The sequence below is a fragment of the Choristoneura fumiferana genome, chromosome 15, assembly GCF_025370935.1.
Source record: "Choristoneura fumiferana chromosome 15, NRCan_CFum_1, whole genome shotgun sequence".
Taxonomy (NCBI): Eukaryota; Metazoa; Arthropoda; class Insecta; order Lepidoptera; family Tortricidae; genus Choristoneura; species Choristoneura fumiferana.
The window spans coordinates 2,772,566-2,793,464 of record NC_133486.1 but is presented as its reverse complement, the minus strand read 5'-3'; the positions used below and the strand labels follow the sequence as shown (position 1 = coordinate 2,793,464).

At 41.6% G+C, this 20,899-nt stretch overlaps 1 protein-coding gene across 1 annotated transcript; it reads left to right on the top strand.

Moving 5' to 3' along the window:
• Positions 1–458: 458 nt before the first annotated feature.
• LOC141435567 (lysoplasmalogenase TMEM86B-like) lies at positions 459–14,507 on the top strand. The gene is made up of 5 exons (XM_074098289.1): positions 459–647; positions 4,928–5,163; positions 9,398–9,809; positions 10,650–10,720; positions 10,753–14,507. The coding sequence occupies exons 1-5, from the start codon at positions 627–629 to the stop codon at positions 10,796–10,798; spliced, it is 786 nt and encodes a 261-aa protein (XP_073954390.1). The 5' UTR covers positions 459–626; the 3' UTR covers positions 10,799–14,507.
• Positions 14,508–20,899: the final 6,392 nt, after the last annotated feature.

The following is a 20,899-nucleotide window of genomic DNA, read 5'->3' as shown; positions in this document are numbered from 1 at the left end:
CGCTATTTATCTAATCTTACTATTTTCATGACTTTATGGTTATTTTGCCATATATTGTAACAAAATCCATAACTGCAACCGATTAAACATTTTAATTTTTAATTATTACTCAAACGTCAAACCAAAATTAACGAAACGAAACGCAATTCGTTCAAAGTGTAATTATTTGATAATAATTAATTGTTTTAATCTTTATCTAGCTTTATTTTACAATATAATAGCTGAAATTTGTGATTTATTAAAAAAAATTGACTATTGTGAGTGCTTAGGGCTAAATAAACTTTTGATGTGGACAGGTTTTCCAAATAAATTATTAAACCGGTCCCACTTTTTTTTTCTCGAGTACAGGTTTTGAACGTGATATATTACTCTACTAATTTATAATGTATCCTTTAAACAAACGAGATTAAACTCATGAAGTCATTTTAAATTTAGCAATATAGCCATTGTTGTTTTTGATTCGCGCACCTCCTGAGGTACTGTCAACGGAAGGATCAATCAAAACAAACATTGTTATTTTTAGGGTCGGCGCTTCGCGGGGAGGCGTTAATCGCTGACCAGCGAGCGGCGCTCTACGACGCGGGCAGTTCGCAGCTCCGCCGCTCCTCTGTGGCCGCCTGGTGACTATGTTATCCCCGTCGGACTTGGTAAGTTGAAATAACTCCATGACTGGATAAACAACACAGTATTGATCGTTCCACAGTTCAAATTTAACCCTTGGCCTTTTAATAATAAACACTTCGCGTGAACTGATGTACGCAGAAAACTCTAGAGGGTTCTATTCTATAACAAGCTTACGATGTCTCTGCCGGATTATAGCTTATTGCGTGTAACACGTCTCCTGCTCTGATCTCGTCGATGTGTAATAATAGATAGACAAATAAAATGCATCCATAACAGTGGTATTAACAGCATTGTTTACTCAACCTTGACATGTGTTTGTTACTTGCATTGAGATATTTAAAATGTAAACATGTACAAGTTGAGTACTGGCCAGGCCACTGAAGTGAGGGCTAGTACCCTACTACACTTTATAATATTTAATTAAAGCAACAACAAAAACAGGTAATAAATTAAGTAATTAAAACTTTCCTTGCAAGTTATGAAATAAAAAGTGATCTAATGATCCATTATTGTTTAGTACGTAGCTGTTGCTTATTTCTTTGTCTGCATGATGATCTTTGCACTTTCCCAGGTTAAAAAGTAGTCTATAATACTCAACAACATGGTAGCATTGCATTAGTGAAAGAATTGTTTGAATATTTTATAGATATTACTTCCTACATACAAAATACAAAGTTTACCTTTTTGTTGTCTTAGTAGATATGGATCTGTTGATGTGTTTGAGTGTGGCAGTTAATGGAGATGGGGCATACCAACAATCTATTTAATTTAGTTGCTACAAAGTTACTATCCTCATTGTAGCATAGCATGTGACATAGGTACGAGTATGTAGATGTATGAAGCTTCCATACTACTTAATACAGTGGCCATGATCTGTGATTCGCAAGTCATTGTTTATTAGCAATCCTCATCCTCCCATGTATGTAGTATTTTCAGCAGATACCAACACAACAATAACAAAATGTGGATGAATCAGTTTGTGATAACAAAGATAAGCTCAAGAGTTGATATGCATGTTGACAAAGCTCTCCTAACCCAAGGGCTTAGCCCTAATCTGTTGTTTGCAAGCTTGAAGCCAATGGCCTTTCAAAATTTGAACTCGTCCTCAAATTACAAGAAATACTCTTCAAAATTCACTACATCAATTTAAAAATTTAAGTTTTTAATCTTACATGCCGTGTCTGTAGACTGGTTGTCATTTATAAAGTAGTGTAGTTGTGTAGTGCTGACTATGACTGAGGGGCAAGCTCAATTGAAGTCATGCTTGTTGTCTGCACTTTATCAATTTAAATGTTCATTGATTCATTGTTGTAATTAACTGCCATTCATTAATTTCATACCTTTTAATACTCTCAAATAAAAGCAGGTCTCATAAAGTTATTAGAAAAATGTTTCAGGGGTTCAATGTATCAAAATACTAGCAATTATATGGCCATTAGCATCTGCCATTTGAATTGAAACTCCAGAATATCGTTAAATTCCCGCGAGAATTCCACACACCATGCCAAAATTTATATCTCTAAACATATTGGGATAAAAAGTTCATTACTGTGTTATTCCAGAAACCTATCTGTCTTGTCTGCATCACATTTCATCTAAAGCCGTTTTAGCGAGAAAGAAAGAGCAACAAACACACGCAAACATGCAAACACACATGCACACTTTCACTTTTACGATATTGTAGGTTTTACTTTAATCTAACATTACCTAACTTGTAAAATAAAATAATGTACTTATAAATAAATAAATAATATCACGGGACAATTCACACCAATTGACCTAGTCCAACAGTAAGCTTAGCAAAGCTTGTGTATATGGTACTAAGCAACGGATAATATAATTATATGGATAGATACATATTAAATATATTTAAACACCCAGACCCGAGAACAAACATTCGTATTTTTTATACAAATATCTGCCCCCCTCAAACCCGGGACCTCAAGCTTCGTAGTCAGGTTCTCTAACCACTAGGCCATCTGGTCGTCAGAACTTATGGCTGTTACAATCGTATTACGTTCCATCGGCTAATCCCGACCGCTCATACATTTCAATAGCAGCTACCTATGTCGCCTGTAGCCTGTAGGGGCGGTCGGGTCTGTAACGGCACGGCCAGCATCGATTTCTTCAAACAAATGCGATGATATGGGCGCATGTCGGGTGTCGAACGCGCCAGAGGTAGTTCTTATTGGTTCGTTTGGTATGTGGTGTTGCCTCACGGCTCACGCACACGCACGGTTGCGTGACGCTGACGCCGGTCGTACGGCGCACGAGCGCGTGCCGAGTCTTTTTAAACATGCGGTATGCGGCATAGCCAACTCATTAACAGTATTAGAGCTTTTTAATTGCGTCAGTCTTTACTGTGACCATTATTCAAAAGCCTGATGCTAGTCTCTCCATTTTCTAACTGAATGTGTTAAAATCGCTACACGTTCTTGGTGGGTGGTCGTGCTCGTTGGTTGAGGATCAGTGCACCTTCATGTCGCCTTTCTTGAGAATAGTGTGATAATCTTAGTCAGCTCCTGCAGTCAATTCCTCCTAGTTTTAAATCAAACTTTACGATTGAAGTTACACAAATGACGGGTGACGGGAAAATGTTCTCAGCGCGATGAATTATTCGCAGTAATTCCTTTAGCAGTACAAAAAAAACCGACCAAGAGCGTGTCGGACACGCCCAAAATAGGGTTCCGTAGTCATAACGAAAAAAATAAGTAATATTTTATACCTTACGCTGCTATTTACTCTTAAACTACTAATAATTCTCAAGCAAACTTAGCCGTTATAGTTTTCCTTGAAAGTTTGATATACTTACTACCATCCTGAATTTTTTCAAATTTTTCCACCCACCGGTTGAGATTTTAGAGGGGGAGGGACCCTCGATTTTCATGAAAATTTGCACTTTAAAGTTGAATATTTCGCAAATAAATTACTGAATAGAACAATCGTCTGAGCAAACCCCTAATGGTTGGACCTATCCAACGATACCCCACACTATAGGGTTGGATGAGAAAAAAAAATCACCCCCACTTTACGTCTATGGGAGGTACCCTAAAATTTTTTTTTGAATTTTGTATTGTACCATTTTGTCGGCATAGTTTACATAAATATCCGTGCAAAATTATAGCTTTCTAGCATTGATAGTCCCTGAGCAAAGCCGCGGACGGACGGACAGATAGACAGACATGGCGAAACTATAAGGGTTCCGTTTTTGCCATTTAGACTCCGGAACCCTAAAAAGGAGAATTATTAGTATGAAGAGACAGGAACTACTGCGAATAATCCAGCGAGATCATCCCGGTCGCATGAACTGCGCTGCGGTCCTTCGTATCGTATGTATTGTCTCGTTTTCGATTAGGTAGCACAGTTTTAGATTTTGCCGCGCGCAATAAACGCGTTGCCTCGTGATAGGCGCCCACGCAGCCGACGCGCGCGCCGATGATGGCTGCCGATCGTCCGTAACAAATTGCTCCACGTTTAACTAATCCACAGATATTTATTTACGTCAAAACGTAATTCCAGTAGCTCAAAATCTTTATTGCGTTAAATGTTGTGATTAAAGATCTTAAAAAAATATCTTAAGTAGAAGTCTCTCCGGTGGCGAATGCACTAGTCCCAATACGCACTATTAGTCAATACACTCTAATTTCGAAAGCCCCTCTTCTCATAAGAAACTAGGCCCAAAACACCATATTTCCAAAAAGGCTCATTCTCGATTTACACGAGAACCATTGAGAACTAGTCCCAAAATACACCTTTCCCAAAATACCCCAAATGTATAGCCTGGTGGAGATTCATTCACGATTTTTTTAAATATCTCTCTATAGCAGTCCTTATGGAGCTTGTCAAAAAGTCGAAGCTATATCTTAGTCAAGACACTCACTTATGAACGTCAAAAAGTCTACCACCGGTTCGGAAAAACCTCTGTTGAGAGAGTAGAATCCGGCAAGACATTCGACACGGTATAATATTTTTAAACAGATTTACAAACATTCGAGTTTTCGAGCATAGGCCTCCTTTCTGTTTTTCTAGTTCTGTCCAAGTACCCAAGTCGTACCCAAGTAGTAGGCTCTGTTTCCACCAGAGATACGTGAGGACGTGTTGCGAGGAATGTTTTGTTTTTCAGCTGTTTCCACCAGAGATGGGCTGTGCAAGAATAGGTAAATTAAATGTTTCTATTGGTTCATAAAAAACAAATTCCCCGCAACACATCCTTGCACATTTTTGTTGGAAACGCAGCCGTACCCCCGGCTAGGGGATCACATGACAGCTGGTCCAGCTGGCTGTAAGTTGTGTGTGCCGGCAGGTGTCGCGCGTGGGCGTGGGCGGCGGGCTGGTGCCGTTCTTCAAGTGCGTGTGCGCGTACTTCCTGGTGGGCTTGGGCGCGGCGCCGGGCGCGGCCGCCGTCGCCGCCAAGTGCGCGCCCGTGCTGTGCCTGCTGGCCGCCGTGCTGCTGCTCAAGCCGCGCCCCCCCTGCGCCCCACACACACCCCGCGCCCCACACGACACCGACGACGCGCTCCAACAATACCACAAAGACAAGTAAGCACAACTGACAATGAACAATACACCTGCATTAATATCTGCCACAGCGGAGCTGGCGGAGCGTGCCCGGGCGGCCCCAGAAATAGAGTCGTATCAGATATTCATGCACGCTTTGTTCTGTCAGATCTTGGTGCTGATGCAGTTACAGTTAAAAAACTGAGTCACGTACCAGTGGGTCTTTCCATGTAATTTTATGATGTTTCATACATCTATAGTCAAAATACCACAATGGGGACTTATCACGCTTACCTACATTGCACACACGAGTAATATTTACCTCGACGTTTCGGCCACATTACAGTGACTCGTGTGTGTTAGCGTGATGAGTCCCGGTTGTGGTAGGTATTTTGACTATGAGTGAAAATCACGAAAGTTTAAAACGTTTCATACATCTGGCAAAAAAATACGTAAAATTAAGTTTAGTTTGGACCCTAACACGTTATTCGATTTCCTTGCCGAGATAATTTTTAATTATTCATAATTCATTAGATTTATATTCCACGTACTGTATACCAAAAGGTGTTTTTTTGGACCCTTGATTTTTTTATCTACCGTCTACAAACAGACTAGATCTCGATTACCTCCGATAAGCCTCCGATGTTTCGACGAGTAGTTGCGCGCATCATGATCAGGTCTACAAGTGTGAGGAATGAGATAGAGAAGTAAAAATCGTGACTCATTGAAGTATGGCGTAACATTTACGCTCTTGAAATTGTTAAACATTGACGGAAAGAATGCCCTTAATCCACAATGCATCGATATTTCTTAAATTTCTCGATATAAATATACGCATCAGCCGCGTCGGTGTCGGGGGGCCACGTAACGCGCCGCGCCGCCGCTTGCGGCAGGCTTCCCTTAGCGTTTAACCTTATATTTTCCACCGCGTTAAGTGCTACTTCAACCAAGATTATCGGGTTATTGAAGGCCATCAGTGAATTTATAACCGACTGGCGCCTAGTCGATCTAGTTACCGAATAAGTCGGTCGACGCACCCGTAAGGGCTCCCACGCAAAACTGCGATGCTATGCGATACGAATACAACGCCACATCGCAGAATGTTTTTTTTTCCAATATAATTTTTTACTGAAGCTTATTTTCACAATCGCGTTTTTTCCCTTTAATCGACAAAGACATAGGTAAATTTAGGTTATGTTAAGTTTGCATTGGCCCAAAGGGCCAAAACCACACAAAAGTAGGAGCTCCGCTTAAGCGAAGCTTATGGAAATTTTGCTACACAATTTTGGGGAAATGATCGAACCAGTCAAAAGCATATTGGGAAAAAAGCATTCGGGGAAAAATGCGAACGGAAATTTTGTTACTAGGAAATAACGATTTTGGGAAAATGATCGAACCAACCAACCTTAAACAGTCGGACACGGCGAGTGAGGGCTTTATTCCGACGCTTCGGATACGGAACCTTAAAATGGTAAATCGCTTGGTCTATTGTAAATAGCAGACTTGTGGCGTCCGTGTTGAAACAATTAAATAGGTAAATACCATCATATTTACGAAATTCAGACCAAATGGTCAGCAATCTGTCGCCGCCAAATATGATGAATAGGGCAGAGCATCAACAACTGCGCAGGAGCATGCTTATCTGCATCGGAAACATCGGAATAACTTCTGGCGCAATTAAGTGGCTGAACAAAGCTATCGCCAATGTTTTGTTACTTTATCTATAGATCCGTGTATTACGCGTTTGATGCTCAGTGATTTTGTTTATTTAGACGACAGTACAGTCACCAGCACCAATATGTGACACGACAAAGAAATAAAAAAGTGCATAAATATGTATCTGAAAGGACTAACTATTATGGGGCCGGTAGGACGTGTCATATTTTTGCACGCTTCGTTGTGGCAGATGGCTGTACATGAAGGTCAGTATCGGCTTTGTCTGTGTGTCACGGATGGTATCGTCCCGATGTCCTTGGTGTGTCAAGTTCCTTTGTAGCGCCTGATAACCGTATAGATAATGAGTAATGATTATATTAGAGGGTCATTAAACTCCGACGTTGGCTACTTATCAACACTTACAAATTACGTTTGTTGGTAAATAAGGTATATAGGTATATGCAACGTCATTCGATTCAATTCATGACACATTTTTTATCAGAGCAGGTGTTGCGGTGTGTGTGTGTGTGTATGTCTACATACATATAGGTATGTCGTTCGTTAGTAAGTCCGTACTTCCTTACTAATATTATAAATGCGAAGCGAAGCGAGTCTTTTGTTCCACTTACAAGTCTTAAAACGTCTGCGTTTTCACAATGTTAGCACTTCTACTTTGTCAGCTTTCTAAAATGTCTGCTATTTAAAATGTGTACATACAATCTCAGGAAGTCGCCTATGCATAATGTTTAGTTCCTATAATATTAGCATAAACGAATTGTTCCCAGACCAAGTCACGGCAATAGCTAGTAATATATAAATACGAAAGTATGTGTCTGTCTGCTGTCTGTTATCGTTTCAACGCTTAAACCCGTCAACTGATTTTAGATTTAATTTTTTATAGACAATAGAAAATAATCCAAGTAACTGAGAATGTCTGTCTGTTACTCTTTCACGGCTAAACCGTAGTTTCCGCGATAAGCAATTTATTCAAGACGAAACGCTTTAGTTATTAATGAACTGTGCCGAAAAAATATTGATTTTGAGGTTGCAGAATTTTGAGAATAAGCACTTTCTGAAAAGAAATTATCAATTCAACTTCTTTAAAGCAGGCAATTCGAATATCTGACATTGAGAAGCTGACATTATTAAGGCGGTTGACATTCTGAAAAGCAGACATTTGCGAATAACTTTAGAAAAATGGATATTTCAGTCCTGAGCCGTGCAACTAGCAAGTCATTCCACTTCCCTGTTACTACTGAATCGATACCATGAAACGGCTTACACGTCATAAAGAAGATTGCAATAAATTAGGCAATGACGTAGTGAAAAAATGTTAGTCCCGACATTCCGGTAAACGAATTGTTCCCAGACCAAGTCACGGGCAATAGCTAGTAATTATAATAAATACGAAACTGTCTATCTGACTGTCTGTTATCGTTCGCGAGCGAACCCGTCAACTGATTTAAATAAATTTGGTTTAAAGAGATAGTTCAAGAAATGAGAATGACATAGGATAGTATTTATGCGGAAAACTTTATCCGCGTAAGCAATTTCTTCATAGACGGACTTTAGTTATTAATGAAAACTGTGCCAAAATATTGATTATACTGGTGCGAATGCGGCGTTGTTTATTAGTAGAATGGTCTCAACTACTTAAAGTAAACGTCATTCGATATATGGGGGTCTATGTTCATTGGAACAGTGGACTATGGCTTTAAATGTAAGATATAAATTGAAAATACGAAAACTGAAATATCGTGCTGTCTGTATAAAGTTTCCAAGTGCTGGCTGAGCCTAAAAAAAAGCTAAAACCCTTCTTGTAATTTGTTTTTGCTTTTAATAAACCATTTTGGTTTTGATTTTCGTAGCGCAGGCAAAAACAGATAAATAAGTTCGTCATAAGTCACGTTCTCGAACCCAGGTCCTCGGTATTCCGTACCGCGTACTATACCGCTACCACTGCTGGTGACAAAAAGATTCCAAAAAAACAATCTTAAGTATAATATAAAAGTTGTAGCCAATTCGACTATGGTATATATGGTGGTTTTTTACAGTATACTAGCTGTTGCCCGCGACTCCGTTCGCGTAGAAGTATGAAATAGTAGATTGTACAAGAAGAGCATAAAACGAGCCATTTTACCCGAGACGTCGAGCGAGGGGAAAATTAGGTAGGTCCGAAGTTTTTGAGTTCCATCTACGATAAATTATTATTTGTAGAGTTCCATCGTATACATAAGCCTGTGATGCTTTCCGACTGAAGCGATTATGGTGCGTTTCGTGACGCGGTCGGGTCGTGTGCGTTTGCCGCTGTAGAAATAGTGAGTGTAAGAAAGAGGGAGGGAGGAGGGGGGTTAACAATACTCATCACGCTTGGCAAGCGGGTTGGCGAGCGCAGTATTATAGGATGTGAGTGTAGCCAAGAAGACGCAAGCGCAGCGTAGGACGTCCACCAACTAGATGGACGGATGGCCTGGTTAAAGCCGCGGGTTCACGGTGGACGCAGGCCGCTGTCAACCGAAACGACTGGACACTTGAGGTCTGAGGGGGAGGCCTACGTCCAACAGTGGCGTCCTACGGCTGAGATGATGATGATGAAGAAAGATGTGGTCGGTGGTTGCAGCCGGCGGTACGCGCGTCTCGTGGCGCTGGGTCTGGCGGCGAGCGCGCTGGGCGACGCGTGCCTGGTGTGGCCGGCCCTGCTGGCGGGCGGCATGGCGCTGTTCGGCGCGGCGCACGTGTGCTACATGCGCGCGCTGGCGGCGCGGCGGGCGCGCGGCGCGCGGGCGGCGGGCGCGGCGCTGGCGGCCGGCGCGGCGCTCTACTGCACGCGCGTGGCGGCGCCCGGCGCGCTGCGGCCGCTGCTGCCGCCGTACGCGCTGCTGCTGGCCGGCATGGCGTGGCGCGCGCTGGCGACGCTGCCGCCCGAGCCGCCCCGCAGGGCGCTCGCCGCCCCCATAGGCGCGCTGCTGTTCGTGCTCTCGGACGCCGTGCTCGGCTACAGCCTGTTCGCGGGCCCCGTGCCGCACAAACAGGTACCTGTGCGCTCCCCGCGCTTTATGTCCGGTTCACTTATTCCAGTAAAATCTTGCCAGTAGCGATACATTGCGGGGTCACAATCCAAACGAGTTACACGAGGTCGATCGAGCGCCGCAGTGTCATGCTGCTGGAACGGTTATACTGGAATGATGTGAACCGGGCATTACACAGCTCGCAATGTTCGTATCTATAATGCGAGAATGGTCAGCAACGCTCTCTATTGCGAACAAGGGATGAAGAGGAAACACCACTGCACTACTTTGTTAACAAGGTCGTCGTGAAGGTATTCACTACTACTGATTCGATTACATTCGAAGAGACTGAATCGCGGACATTCCAAAGCTATGTACCTACATCTACCACAGAAATCGTCTTAAGATTGAACGCGGGAAAGTCCCACCCTATGGAACTCAATTCTGCGTTTCATTGACTGCGAATTATCTTCCAAATCTTGTGAATTGAATTTCACCCACTTCTGATGATTGGACGGATTTGAAATTTGGTACAGATATGTAGATAAGACGACAACGACAATACAAGTACAGTTAGCAAAAAAGGTTGTATAAAAATATTATTTTCCAGCTTAGCCAGGGGGTCACATAGTCAAATTCTAGTTATAGGTAGAAAAATTAATTCACCTCTTTTGTCTCAGAAACATTTTTTTTTTAAATAACCTGTATGTATTAGTGTCCCAAAGGCCTCCCTTCTTGACCTCCATAACTCCCGTTCTGACGCAATGTCAAAAAAAGGACACTTACAAAAATATACTAATTTTCAATGAATTCCCAGAGGGAGGGTCATGGAGGTCATGACGATTTTTACTTTTTTCTCTGCAGGTGGTGGTGATGTCGACGTACTACTTGGGGCAGCTCGGCATAGCACTGAGCGCGCTGCTGCCCCCTCCCCCGCCCCCGCCCCGTGCGCCGCCTCCCCTCCCCCCGCCCCTGCCTCTGCCCCCCCCTCCAGAGCTTCCGTACTCCAGTAGCAGCGGGGGGCGCCCGGTCTGTGATATCTGCTCGGCTTTTGTTAGACGTTTTACATCTTTACATGTTGTATAGTGTAGTTTGTATGTTGTGTTGTATGTCAGTGATTTATGCAAAGGCGACGGACGCGGACGTGTGTCGTTGCTGACAGGCTCGTCCCTTTGATCAATCCATAGTTTTGTTTAGTAACTTTTTGACGGGTTTTCTATGGGTGTTTGTCAAAATGGATAAAACCGCGATTATCACTAAGGATTAGTTTTAAGAAATTCAATGATGTGTGTTAAGTTCCCAATCCCCACTGGGACCGCAGGGAGAAACGGCTCAAGCCTGCTCGTTGTGGCAGGAGGCCTGCGCCCTGCAGGGGGACGTATACAGGGCGTCCCAAGACTATGGGACGTCAAGGGAAAGTACCTGAAATATCGTAGATAGGATATTTTGCTGAAAGTGGATTTTATGTAATTTTTAAAAGTTAGTATTTCTGCATTTAAAAATTTTCTAAGAATTACTTGCTTCGTCTGGGAATCGAACCGACTTAAATGTGAAAAAAACATCCCTATTTTTATGATGCCAATTGAAAGAATGGACAAAAAATAATAATTCTTCCCAAGTAACATAGTCTTGGGACGCACTGTATAGGCCTCGGTGATATGATCTTTAAGCTTCCGATACTTCGACGCATCTACCAGCATCATGATCTCAGGTAGACTAGATATATTGTTGATGGAGGTAATGAAACAATCTGTTAATGTGTTCGTCGAAATATCAGGAGCTCATTGAGGGTAATTGCGGTCTACATCCCGCAGCCAATATGTCTATTACCTGAATCAATAACCGTAAATATTTAACTTTTATTTATTAGGAAAACTATCCGCAAGGTTCGGGACGGTTCGTTAGACGCACTCGCGTTTTCTCAGTAGCGGCTGCTGTTTCGCCATTAGGCTGCGTTTCCACTAGACATGTGGGAGGAATTGTTTGTCATGAACCAATAGAAACCCTTCGTTTACCTATCCTTGCTCCGCTGAGCTGTTACTAGAGCTGCACTGAGCGATGATAGATAATTGAAGCGTTTCTATTCAAATTCAAATTATTATGAGTAAGTAAATAGGCCGCAATGGGCACTTTTACACGTAATTTTTTAAACTACCAGCGCTTTCGGAAAGACCATCATTGCCAAGAAGAATGCGCCGCAAGAAACTTGGCAGAAAGTCATTTTCTGAAAATAAAATAATTACAAATAAAATAAAACTACAGTATACATTAAAGAAAAAATTACATAATATTACAGGGGGATGTATGGGGTACCTTAGTTACAAAACTAAAACTAAACATGTAACTATATCTACGTTCAGTGGAAGTGTAGAATGCTTGCGTCATAATTAAAAAAAAAATTCTGAAATATACATTTATTGGTTCATGACAAACACATTCCTCAACGCATCCCCGCACATCTCAAATGGAAACGCACCCTTAAGCCGTGTTTAGACTTGCAAGAAAAATAGTGCAAGTTGCATTACACTACGGCGCTTGATTGACCACTAAAAACTCGTTGGCTTTACGGCTTCGCAATGTAATGCAACTTGCACGATTTTTCTTGCAAGTCTAAACTCGGCTATACGCTGGCGGCCACGCACCGCCCACTATCGACAGCCAACAACCGTTTGAAAACAATGTCTCTAATCAATTGACAAGATTACATTTTTTTAACACCTGTAAATTACTACAGGAATCGAAAGAGTTTTGCCTCCTGAACATGGGAAAATATTTATTATAATTTATTTCTCAATTATTAAAAAAAAATCTGAATTTGCCAACACTACAACAGAATAGACATGTTTCCTTTGCCTTTTTCACCAGAAAAAAGAGCTGTCATAAATTTGACAACGTCTACGTCAGCTTTACGTGATCTTTTTTTTAATAGAGACTAGACAAAAGTAATGGATCTATTGTGTGGTAGTTTTGGAGTTATGCTCTTTTAGAATAAGCACATCTTAAAAAATTTAATAAATTAATAATCGTAGCGAAATTTTAAAAATATCAGCCTCTTTCTCTTTCCAAACAGAAAACAGAGAACGAATCAAATTATATTCTTAGAAATATGAAATCTTGTCAATTATGTTCGGAAGAGACCGGGGTAAATGGTCCGGCCGCCTCCGGAGTGAGCCTCGCGGCAGACGGGCTCGCGTGTTAGATCATGTGTTGTGGTGCCGCTGCCGGCGATCCTGAATATTATCCTTGTTGTATGGCGCGCCGCGCGCACGACGCACAACTGAGCCAAATCTAGTTAAATCATGTTTCACCGCCTAGAAATGTAGAATAAGTGTATCTTTTTATGTAACTTTGTATGTAGAATTACGTAGTAAGGAACGATGTAATCTCCACTGGATCTGGCGAACGGGCCCCGTCGCCGCGGTCGCCGACCGGATGTCGCGGCAACTCTTACTAAACAATAACATATCTCAAAATGTATTTTTCTATTCACAGTATAAGAGTAGTTTCGTCTGAGCACGTTTTCTCGTTTCCAAGTATCGAGTAGAGGTTCTGCAATAGTAGATCCTGTTCTGTGGCCCCCGGCCCCCCGCGGCCCCCCCGCGGCCTGCCGGCGCGTGATGGCGCGTGATGCCAGCGTCATTACATTAAGACAACGATTCCATGTAACATTACGAAAGTTCGACTTTAGCGATATACTCATTGGATAGGAAGTCGTTTAAGTTGATAGATCCGCTCTTGCCGAAAATACTACGTTTCCAAAATACCATATTTTTCAAAATACTACATTACCTAACGAACCTCCTCCCTCCCCCATTAGCCCCCTTTTAGGCCGAAACCGCACTCGCAGTCCTAATAATGCTGTAGGTGTCCATGGGCGGCGGCGATCACTTACCATCAGGTGACCCGCATGCTCGTTTGCAAGCTATTTGATAAAAAAAAACCTATTTATTACATTCCCATTATATCAGAAGATATACAAAATAAGAGATTCGAGCAAAAAAATTACTTCCTTGAGTAATCTTCGATTTTGTAATATGGTGCAACGAGAATCTGGTAAGCTAGAAATGTGGTAAATAAGTAATGTAGTATTTTGAAAAATGTGGTATTCTGGGAACGTGTCATTTTAGGCACAAGCGGATAGACCTCCTTATTTGTCTGACCGTACAGCCGCCACGAGACACCACAGACAGTCACGCACCTTATCAGCGCGTTGTGATTGCTAAGGTTCGTGATACATTGCGGCTTCTGTCACATAAATGTGGCTGCAGCGACAATGTTTTTGTGAATCAGGTCGTCAAGCCCCGGTTCTGGGCACCTGATATTCGGAAATGGTTGCTACACAAGCGGGCCGGTGCTGTCGGTTTGGCAGCGTGTGTTGATCAACAAAGCCGACCAGCAGCCGGGCTAGTGCATACATGTGTACGTACGGCAAAGCAGTGATGGTTTTCCCCCGAACATCCATCTCCATATTGAGTCATGCGGCCGCTAGTGCGCCCGCGCCGGCAGGCTGCGTCAAGTTAACTTGTAACATTATAAGAACGTATGCTCGTTTTATATCTCCTGTATAGTTGTAAGCGACTTTCTTTACGTAACGTTAAGGCGTAGTGTTAGGGGATGTGCAATTTTTAGATACGTTGTTTTAAGCAAAGCATATTTTAATATAACGTTATATTCCGTGTAACGCGTTACGTGTACAATCGTATGAATAAACGGAGAGATTTACCTTGCGTTTCATTGCACGCCAACCACGAGCAGCGTTGATGGACGGGGAAACAGACGAACGGTGCAGAATGAGGGTTTGTTGACAGGCGAAAGGTCGCTAGATGGCGTTAGTAGCAGTTGGAGGTCCGTTTGAAGTTACAGTCTTGCTTGCGATTGGCTCATTTATTTATTCAACCTATCACAAATGTGCAACGTCGAAGTTGTCAATCGGCCCTCAAGATGTTCTCCGACTGTCAGTCGCACATCATATCTCATTGATAAAAACAAGCGCTCGTTATAAAAATATTTATTAAAATGTAATAAACTTAATTATTAGAATAATAACAACATCGCGTCCTGGCGCGCGCCGGCCCACAGCCGGCTGCCTGATTGCTGCTAATTATATTTCAGATGCATATTTCCGCTGGGGCCATATTGCATTATTATTTGTATTGTGTGCACGATATCACATAATTATGTATTGTAATATACAAATTAATCATTCTAATAAGTAAGCCTGTATTAGATCAGATTTCTTTATAAATATATCTATGTATGTACAATCCGTGTGTGGCACGTGCTCCCAAAGTTTGGAGATCGCTTTATGTCAGCGGCACCACACGACCCACGAAGGTAAGCACCTAAAGTAAAGCCAACGAAACGAGATATACTTCGTCCTTGTCTAATACGTCAATACTTGTGTCTCGCTCCTTTACTTTCTTATGCCAGAATTTAACTCTTTTCGTTTTCCTTACTTTAAAGCGATCCACATAAAACACTGCAGTTCCTTTATACTTATACAAATTAGGACGATTAGTGGAGATAACAGCGGACAAATCAGAGTTAATAACAAACATCAGTGGTCGATTCGTGTTTACAGTGAGATGATGATTACACGACCAGCGCGAAACCGCAGTCTCCTAATAAAATGCACTTCCATAAACATTTCGTCGTTCTGCTATAACTATCGTAGCTTCTCTTTTTGCTTACTGTATGTATATTTCTTATCTAATGCCAGCACAATAAGGCAGCACGAACAGATTTTGAATATAGTAACGTTTTAGGTAGATTTGGCCTAGAATAACTAAAACTTGAAGGAGCGAGTATCTCGTTCCTTGTTTATCTTCTTTTAGCGTTGTCGATGTATTGCTTTACCCTAAATCTGTGCACGGAACCACGGATTAGCAAAAATAAGATTAACCTCCTGTTTCATCATTCACTGATAATGTGACAAATATCTGTGATGCCGTCACTGTTTGTTTTGTCCGAATAAGCTGAGACGGGATCACATTTATCGGTCGCATACAATTTGTCAATGAATGGTGGACAGGTCCTATCGGCCCTAAAGATCATAAGCCACAGTTTGTACAGTCCGATAAATGTCTCTGAAATATTGCATTGTAAACTCTATGCAAAAGCATTTAGATTCAACACGGCTGAACAAGGCAACAAAATTTCATCCAGTTCGATTTATGTATAACATACAAATTTCACAACGAAATCGACGTAACCATTCTCAGTTGAACCTATTATGTCCCGCTGATGTTTTCCATTCCACACGAAACTAACGCATCTATGCGCAAATTAAAAGTTGCATAGCGTCCACCGTATCAAGCGACCGTGACGTACAAGCTGTGAGGGGTAGGGTGCGGGGGCGGGGGCGGTCACTCGCGGCGCAGGTTGTCGAGGCGCGCCTGCAGCTCCGCGTCGGCGTCGGCGGCGCCCCCCGCGCCCGCCGCGCCCCCCGCGCCCCCGACCCGCCCGCCACCGCCTGCGCCGCCGCCGGCTGCTTGCCCGCTGCACACAAACATCACAATAATAAGTCACCATACTAAAGAAACTTTAAACGCCGCGTACAGTCGCCATCATATATGTATTCGCTCTATTATTAAGGTATTAGAGTTCATGTTCCGATATTTTTGATCACCTTGGCAGCTCCGAAATATATGATGGTGACTGTACGACAACGTCTGTGCTGAATCAGGTGTAATAAAACCAGGGACGGATTTAGGGGCGGGCAGTTGGGGCTACAAACCCATAATAAGAGTTAAAAAAATATCCTGCTGGATTCTCTGAAATAAGTGCTGAAGTGAGGTAAGGAAAATTGAAACATTTGCAGCCACAGCTCGTCCAGGATTTGCCACGACTGCGCGTCAAACACACGCACTATCAGTACATGGTACTAGTATACTGGTACTGACCGGGCACGGAGAGCGAGCCGGAGGCCTGCGGCAGCCCGGACAGCGTGTCGTTCAGCTGAAGCCCCAGCTCGTCCAGGATCTGCCCCACCACCGCGTCGCTGCAACAACACATACATTAAGACTGTGTTTTCATCAGAGATGTGCGAGGATGTGTTGCGAAGAATGTGTTTTTCATGATTAATGAATGAATAGAAACGCCTAAATTGACCTATCCCCGCACAGCACAGCTCTAGTGGACAGAGCTGAACGGAGCGAGGATAGGTAAGTGAACTGTTTCTATTGGTTAATGAATAAACACATTCTACGGACATCTCTGGTGGAAGCGCAGCCTACACAACCAATCGTGATGATAATAATTATTAAAAACAATTTAATGAGTGAACTTTAAATAGATAATTCTGGAAGTCATGGTTGCCAAATGAACTGATGCCTTTTGCTTTACTTCAAAATTGGATTAAAATACTTGCAAATTGTAACTATTGTAATTGAGTAAAAGCAGTGCCCTAAGCTGTCACTCTACAAAATAGACCAGACGTTTTCAACCGGTGTGCCGCGATTGCCGCGAAGTGTATGCTGCATCGAAATCATGAATAACTATTATAATGAGAAAATAGTACGAAAACAACTGACGCGAGGCGTGTGCGATTCGCATTGTCAGGTTGTTACGGTAACGGAGCGGAAGGAATGGCGGGGCGGGCGGAACCCTCTACGCGCCAGTCCGACTCGCACTTGGCTATTTTTACTGGTATGCCGTGAAACTTTGATGATGATGAACGATAAGTGTGCCGTTAAAACGAAAAGGTTGAAAACGCCTGCCATAGACATACCGTTGACTGACACATAGCGATTCTACTCCCTTCGGCAGTTGACACTTGGAACTGTACGTAACTGTACTCTGATTGCTCCTAAGTCCTTACTGCCGGCAGTGTGCCGGTAGATGAACATAGCAGTTGTCAAAGGCGAGTGTTACATCTGCATAGTAATTACTGCATCAGGTGCTGACTGAGAACTGAGAACAAACGGTGAGAGGTAAATAGTAGAGCGAGATACCTTTCCTCTTCGTCGTCGTCGCCCTCCATGGCCTCGTCGATGGAGTCGTTCATCATTTCCTCCTTCATGTCCATAATCTCTGACTGCTTCTCAAACTCCTGCGCACAGACCACCATATAATTGTTACTGAAACAAGATCTTGTAAATATTATTTTCAGAACTCTCAAACTAAACTGTAGAAGCTGAAACTTCTCTCCTTCCCCTCGAAATGGCTTGCGCTCATGTAGAAGCCATCATGAATTAGAGGAAACTTTTTGTGGATAACAACTCCATCTAACTTGTATTACGTGTTCCTTTGCAAGGTGGCCAGGTAGGCAGTGTAGGCGCGCAATTAAAACCACCAATAGAATTAGATATTCTTATGTATTTTTCTAACCTGTGTAATGTGCCTTTGCTGTCATAAATAAATTATTTTCTTTCTTTCTTTTAAATATGTTATTATTTTTAGGCGAGAAAATGGCGATATCGGCGCCCGAATGAAGGCTTTATATAAAACGATGACATATCTGTATCTCTTATTATTACTTCCTTTCTTTCTTATTATTGTTTTAAATAAGCCATGATGATTATTTCGATAACTTTTTATTGAACACCAACGCAGTAAGTAGTAGAGAAAACAGGTATATGGAGATTTACCAAGGTAAGCAATAGGCGGCCTTATTGCTTCAGAGTGATCTCAACCAGCAACCAGGCAACCTTAACAATATAGACCCGTAGGACTACGTTTTGAGGCTTCAAAAATATTAAAGTTGTTTCTTTTTCGCATATAGCTTCCGGAGCATTTGCCCAACCTAATACAAAAAATTGTGTCATTTTGGGTGCCTGCATAAGTAGAAATTTAGGTATTAGTGTTTTCCATTAGTATTGGACGAAAAAAAAATTAAAGACGAAAATTTTACTTTCTTATTAATATCTGAGCAGTAACTGATGTACATAGGCATTTTGTGTCATATCCATCCACGGGAATCCTGATTTTTAACCAGTACCTAACATGTCGCCCAACTAACTCTAAAAGAATATTACAGTTTGTTAAAAAGATGTCAGACGTTTTAAAATACTGATATCTGTTATCCAAAATATTTTGTGTCAAATTCATCCACGATATTTATAGATATTTTTTTTTTTAATACAATACCCTGTAAAACCCACAAAAGAAAATTCAAGTTGTTAGAGTTTACGTGTTTTGATTATTAACGGTGTAAAAAAACACTATTCATAATTTGTGTCATTTTCATCCACGGATTCTCATTATTTGAAAAAAAAAACTACCACGAAACGTACTTCGCGCGAATGGCGAGCGCGGGGAAGTACATCGGGTGCTTGGGCGCCGGCTGGCAGCGTTCGTTTGTTTATATTACCCGCGGCTTCGCACGCGTAATCTGACAGTTTAATTGATTCCGAGATTTTACTGAATTCTCATGGGTAATCCCAAAAATTACATCATAGTTATCATTGACTTTGTATTAAAAACAGCTGTGCAAAATTTTATGAATTTAAGTCTAGCGCTTGTCATTTCGAGATTTTATGCCTATCCCATGGCAATTTTTTACGAGATACCTACCTAATAAGTTTTAGTTTTTTTTTGCTGATTACTTTTGGTTGACTGTAATTTCATTGTTATCTAAACAACACTTCCGCACCAAATTTCAAATCGATGTCATTAATCACTGAGGAGTTCCCTTCTGAGGAGACGCTCCTGGCTGCTTTACCAAGATGTTACTACCAGATACCGGTGTGAAGTAAGCGGCCAAAAGTTAGCGGCCGATTATAACCCAACCCAATTAAGAAGTTTGAGTTATTATTTGCATTTGTGAGGTCATAAGACTGACAAAAACACACACACACTAGTTGATATATGATACAAACTAGTTTATATTTAGTAGTTAGTATGACACAAACTAGTTTATATTTAGGGACAAGTATTCAACCTGAACGTCTGGTGAAGCAAGAGAATTATTGCCAGCTACACCAGATTAAAACAAGCAGCATATAAAACTTCGAAACTAAAATGAAAAAAAAAAACACCAACATGGAAATGCGAACCTCTTCAGGTCTTTCCATAAAATAACACTGGATACTAAATGCTTTCTACTAAAGCTGCAACTGCTAACTAACCTCAACTAGTCTAGGAGCCACGCCCGATTTAATGAAAGCGGTGTATTTTTTTTTTGTAATAAAATGAGAAAAACGACATGTTGCAAATAGCAAATACGAACCTCTCCAGTATTTTGTGGCATGTTATTACGCACGTTGAGAGCTTTCGATCAACGCTTCAAGTGTCCAGTAACCTCATTTTAGTTTTGAAGAAAAGGTAGAATTAAAGTTAGCGGCCGAAAATAATCACAACAAAAATAAAAAAAACATTGATTAGAAAACGTGTTCCTTCCAGATATTTTATTAATACGATTATGCATTTGAAAAGATTTCCATCAAATCTGAAACTGCCCATAACCAAAGCCTAGTACGGGAGTTACGCCCGAATAAAAGTAGGCGGCCGAAAAATTTTGCAGTAATATGACAAAACGACCAACTTGGAAATGCGAACCTCTTTAAGTCTTTCCATATTATAATACGGGATACAAAGCTGCAAGAATTTACTAACCTCATCTAGTTTAGGAGCCACACCCGATTTAAAGAAACTGGCGTATTTTTTTTTGTAATAAAATGAGAATAACAACTTGTTAGAAATGCGAACCTCTCCAGTTTTTTCTGGCATATTATTACGCACTACGCCTACTTTTATTCGGGCGTAGCTCCCGTACTAGACGTTGGTTATGGGCAGTTTCGGATTTGATTGAAAGCTTTTTAAATGCATAATCATCTTATTAAAATTTCTGGATGAAACGCGTTTTTTTCGGTCGCTAACTTTAATTCTACCTTTTCTTCAAAACGAAACGAGATTAGTGGACATTTGAAGCGTTCATCGAAAGCTCTCAGCGTGCGTAATAATATGCCAGAAAAAACTGGAGAGGTTCGCATTTCCAACATATTGTTATTCACATTTTATTACAAAAAGAAATACGCCGCTTTTTTAAATCGGGTGTGGCTCCTAAACTAGATAAGGTTACTAAACTCTTGCAGCTTGTATCGAAAGCTTTTAGTATTCAGTATTATAATATGGAAAGATTTAAAGAAGTTCGCATTTCCAAGTTGGTCGTTTTT

Excerpts from the sequence above, each read along its gene's own strand:
- LOC141435567 (XM_074098289.1), top strand. The coding sequence starts at position 627 with ATGTTATCCCCGTCGGACTTG. Across the intron at positions 648-4,927 it reads TGTTATCCCCGTCGGACTTG|GTGTCGCGCGTGGGCGTGGG; the intron begins GTAAGTTGAAAT and ends GTGTGCCGGCAG. Across the intron at positions 9,810-10,649 it reads GCCCCGTGCCGCACAAACAG|GTGGTGGTGATGTCGACGTA; the intron begins GTACCTGTGCGC and ends TTTTCTCTGCAG.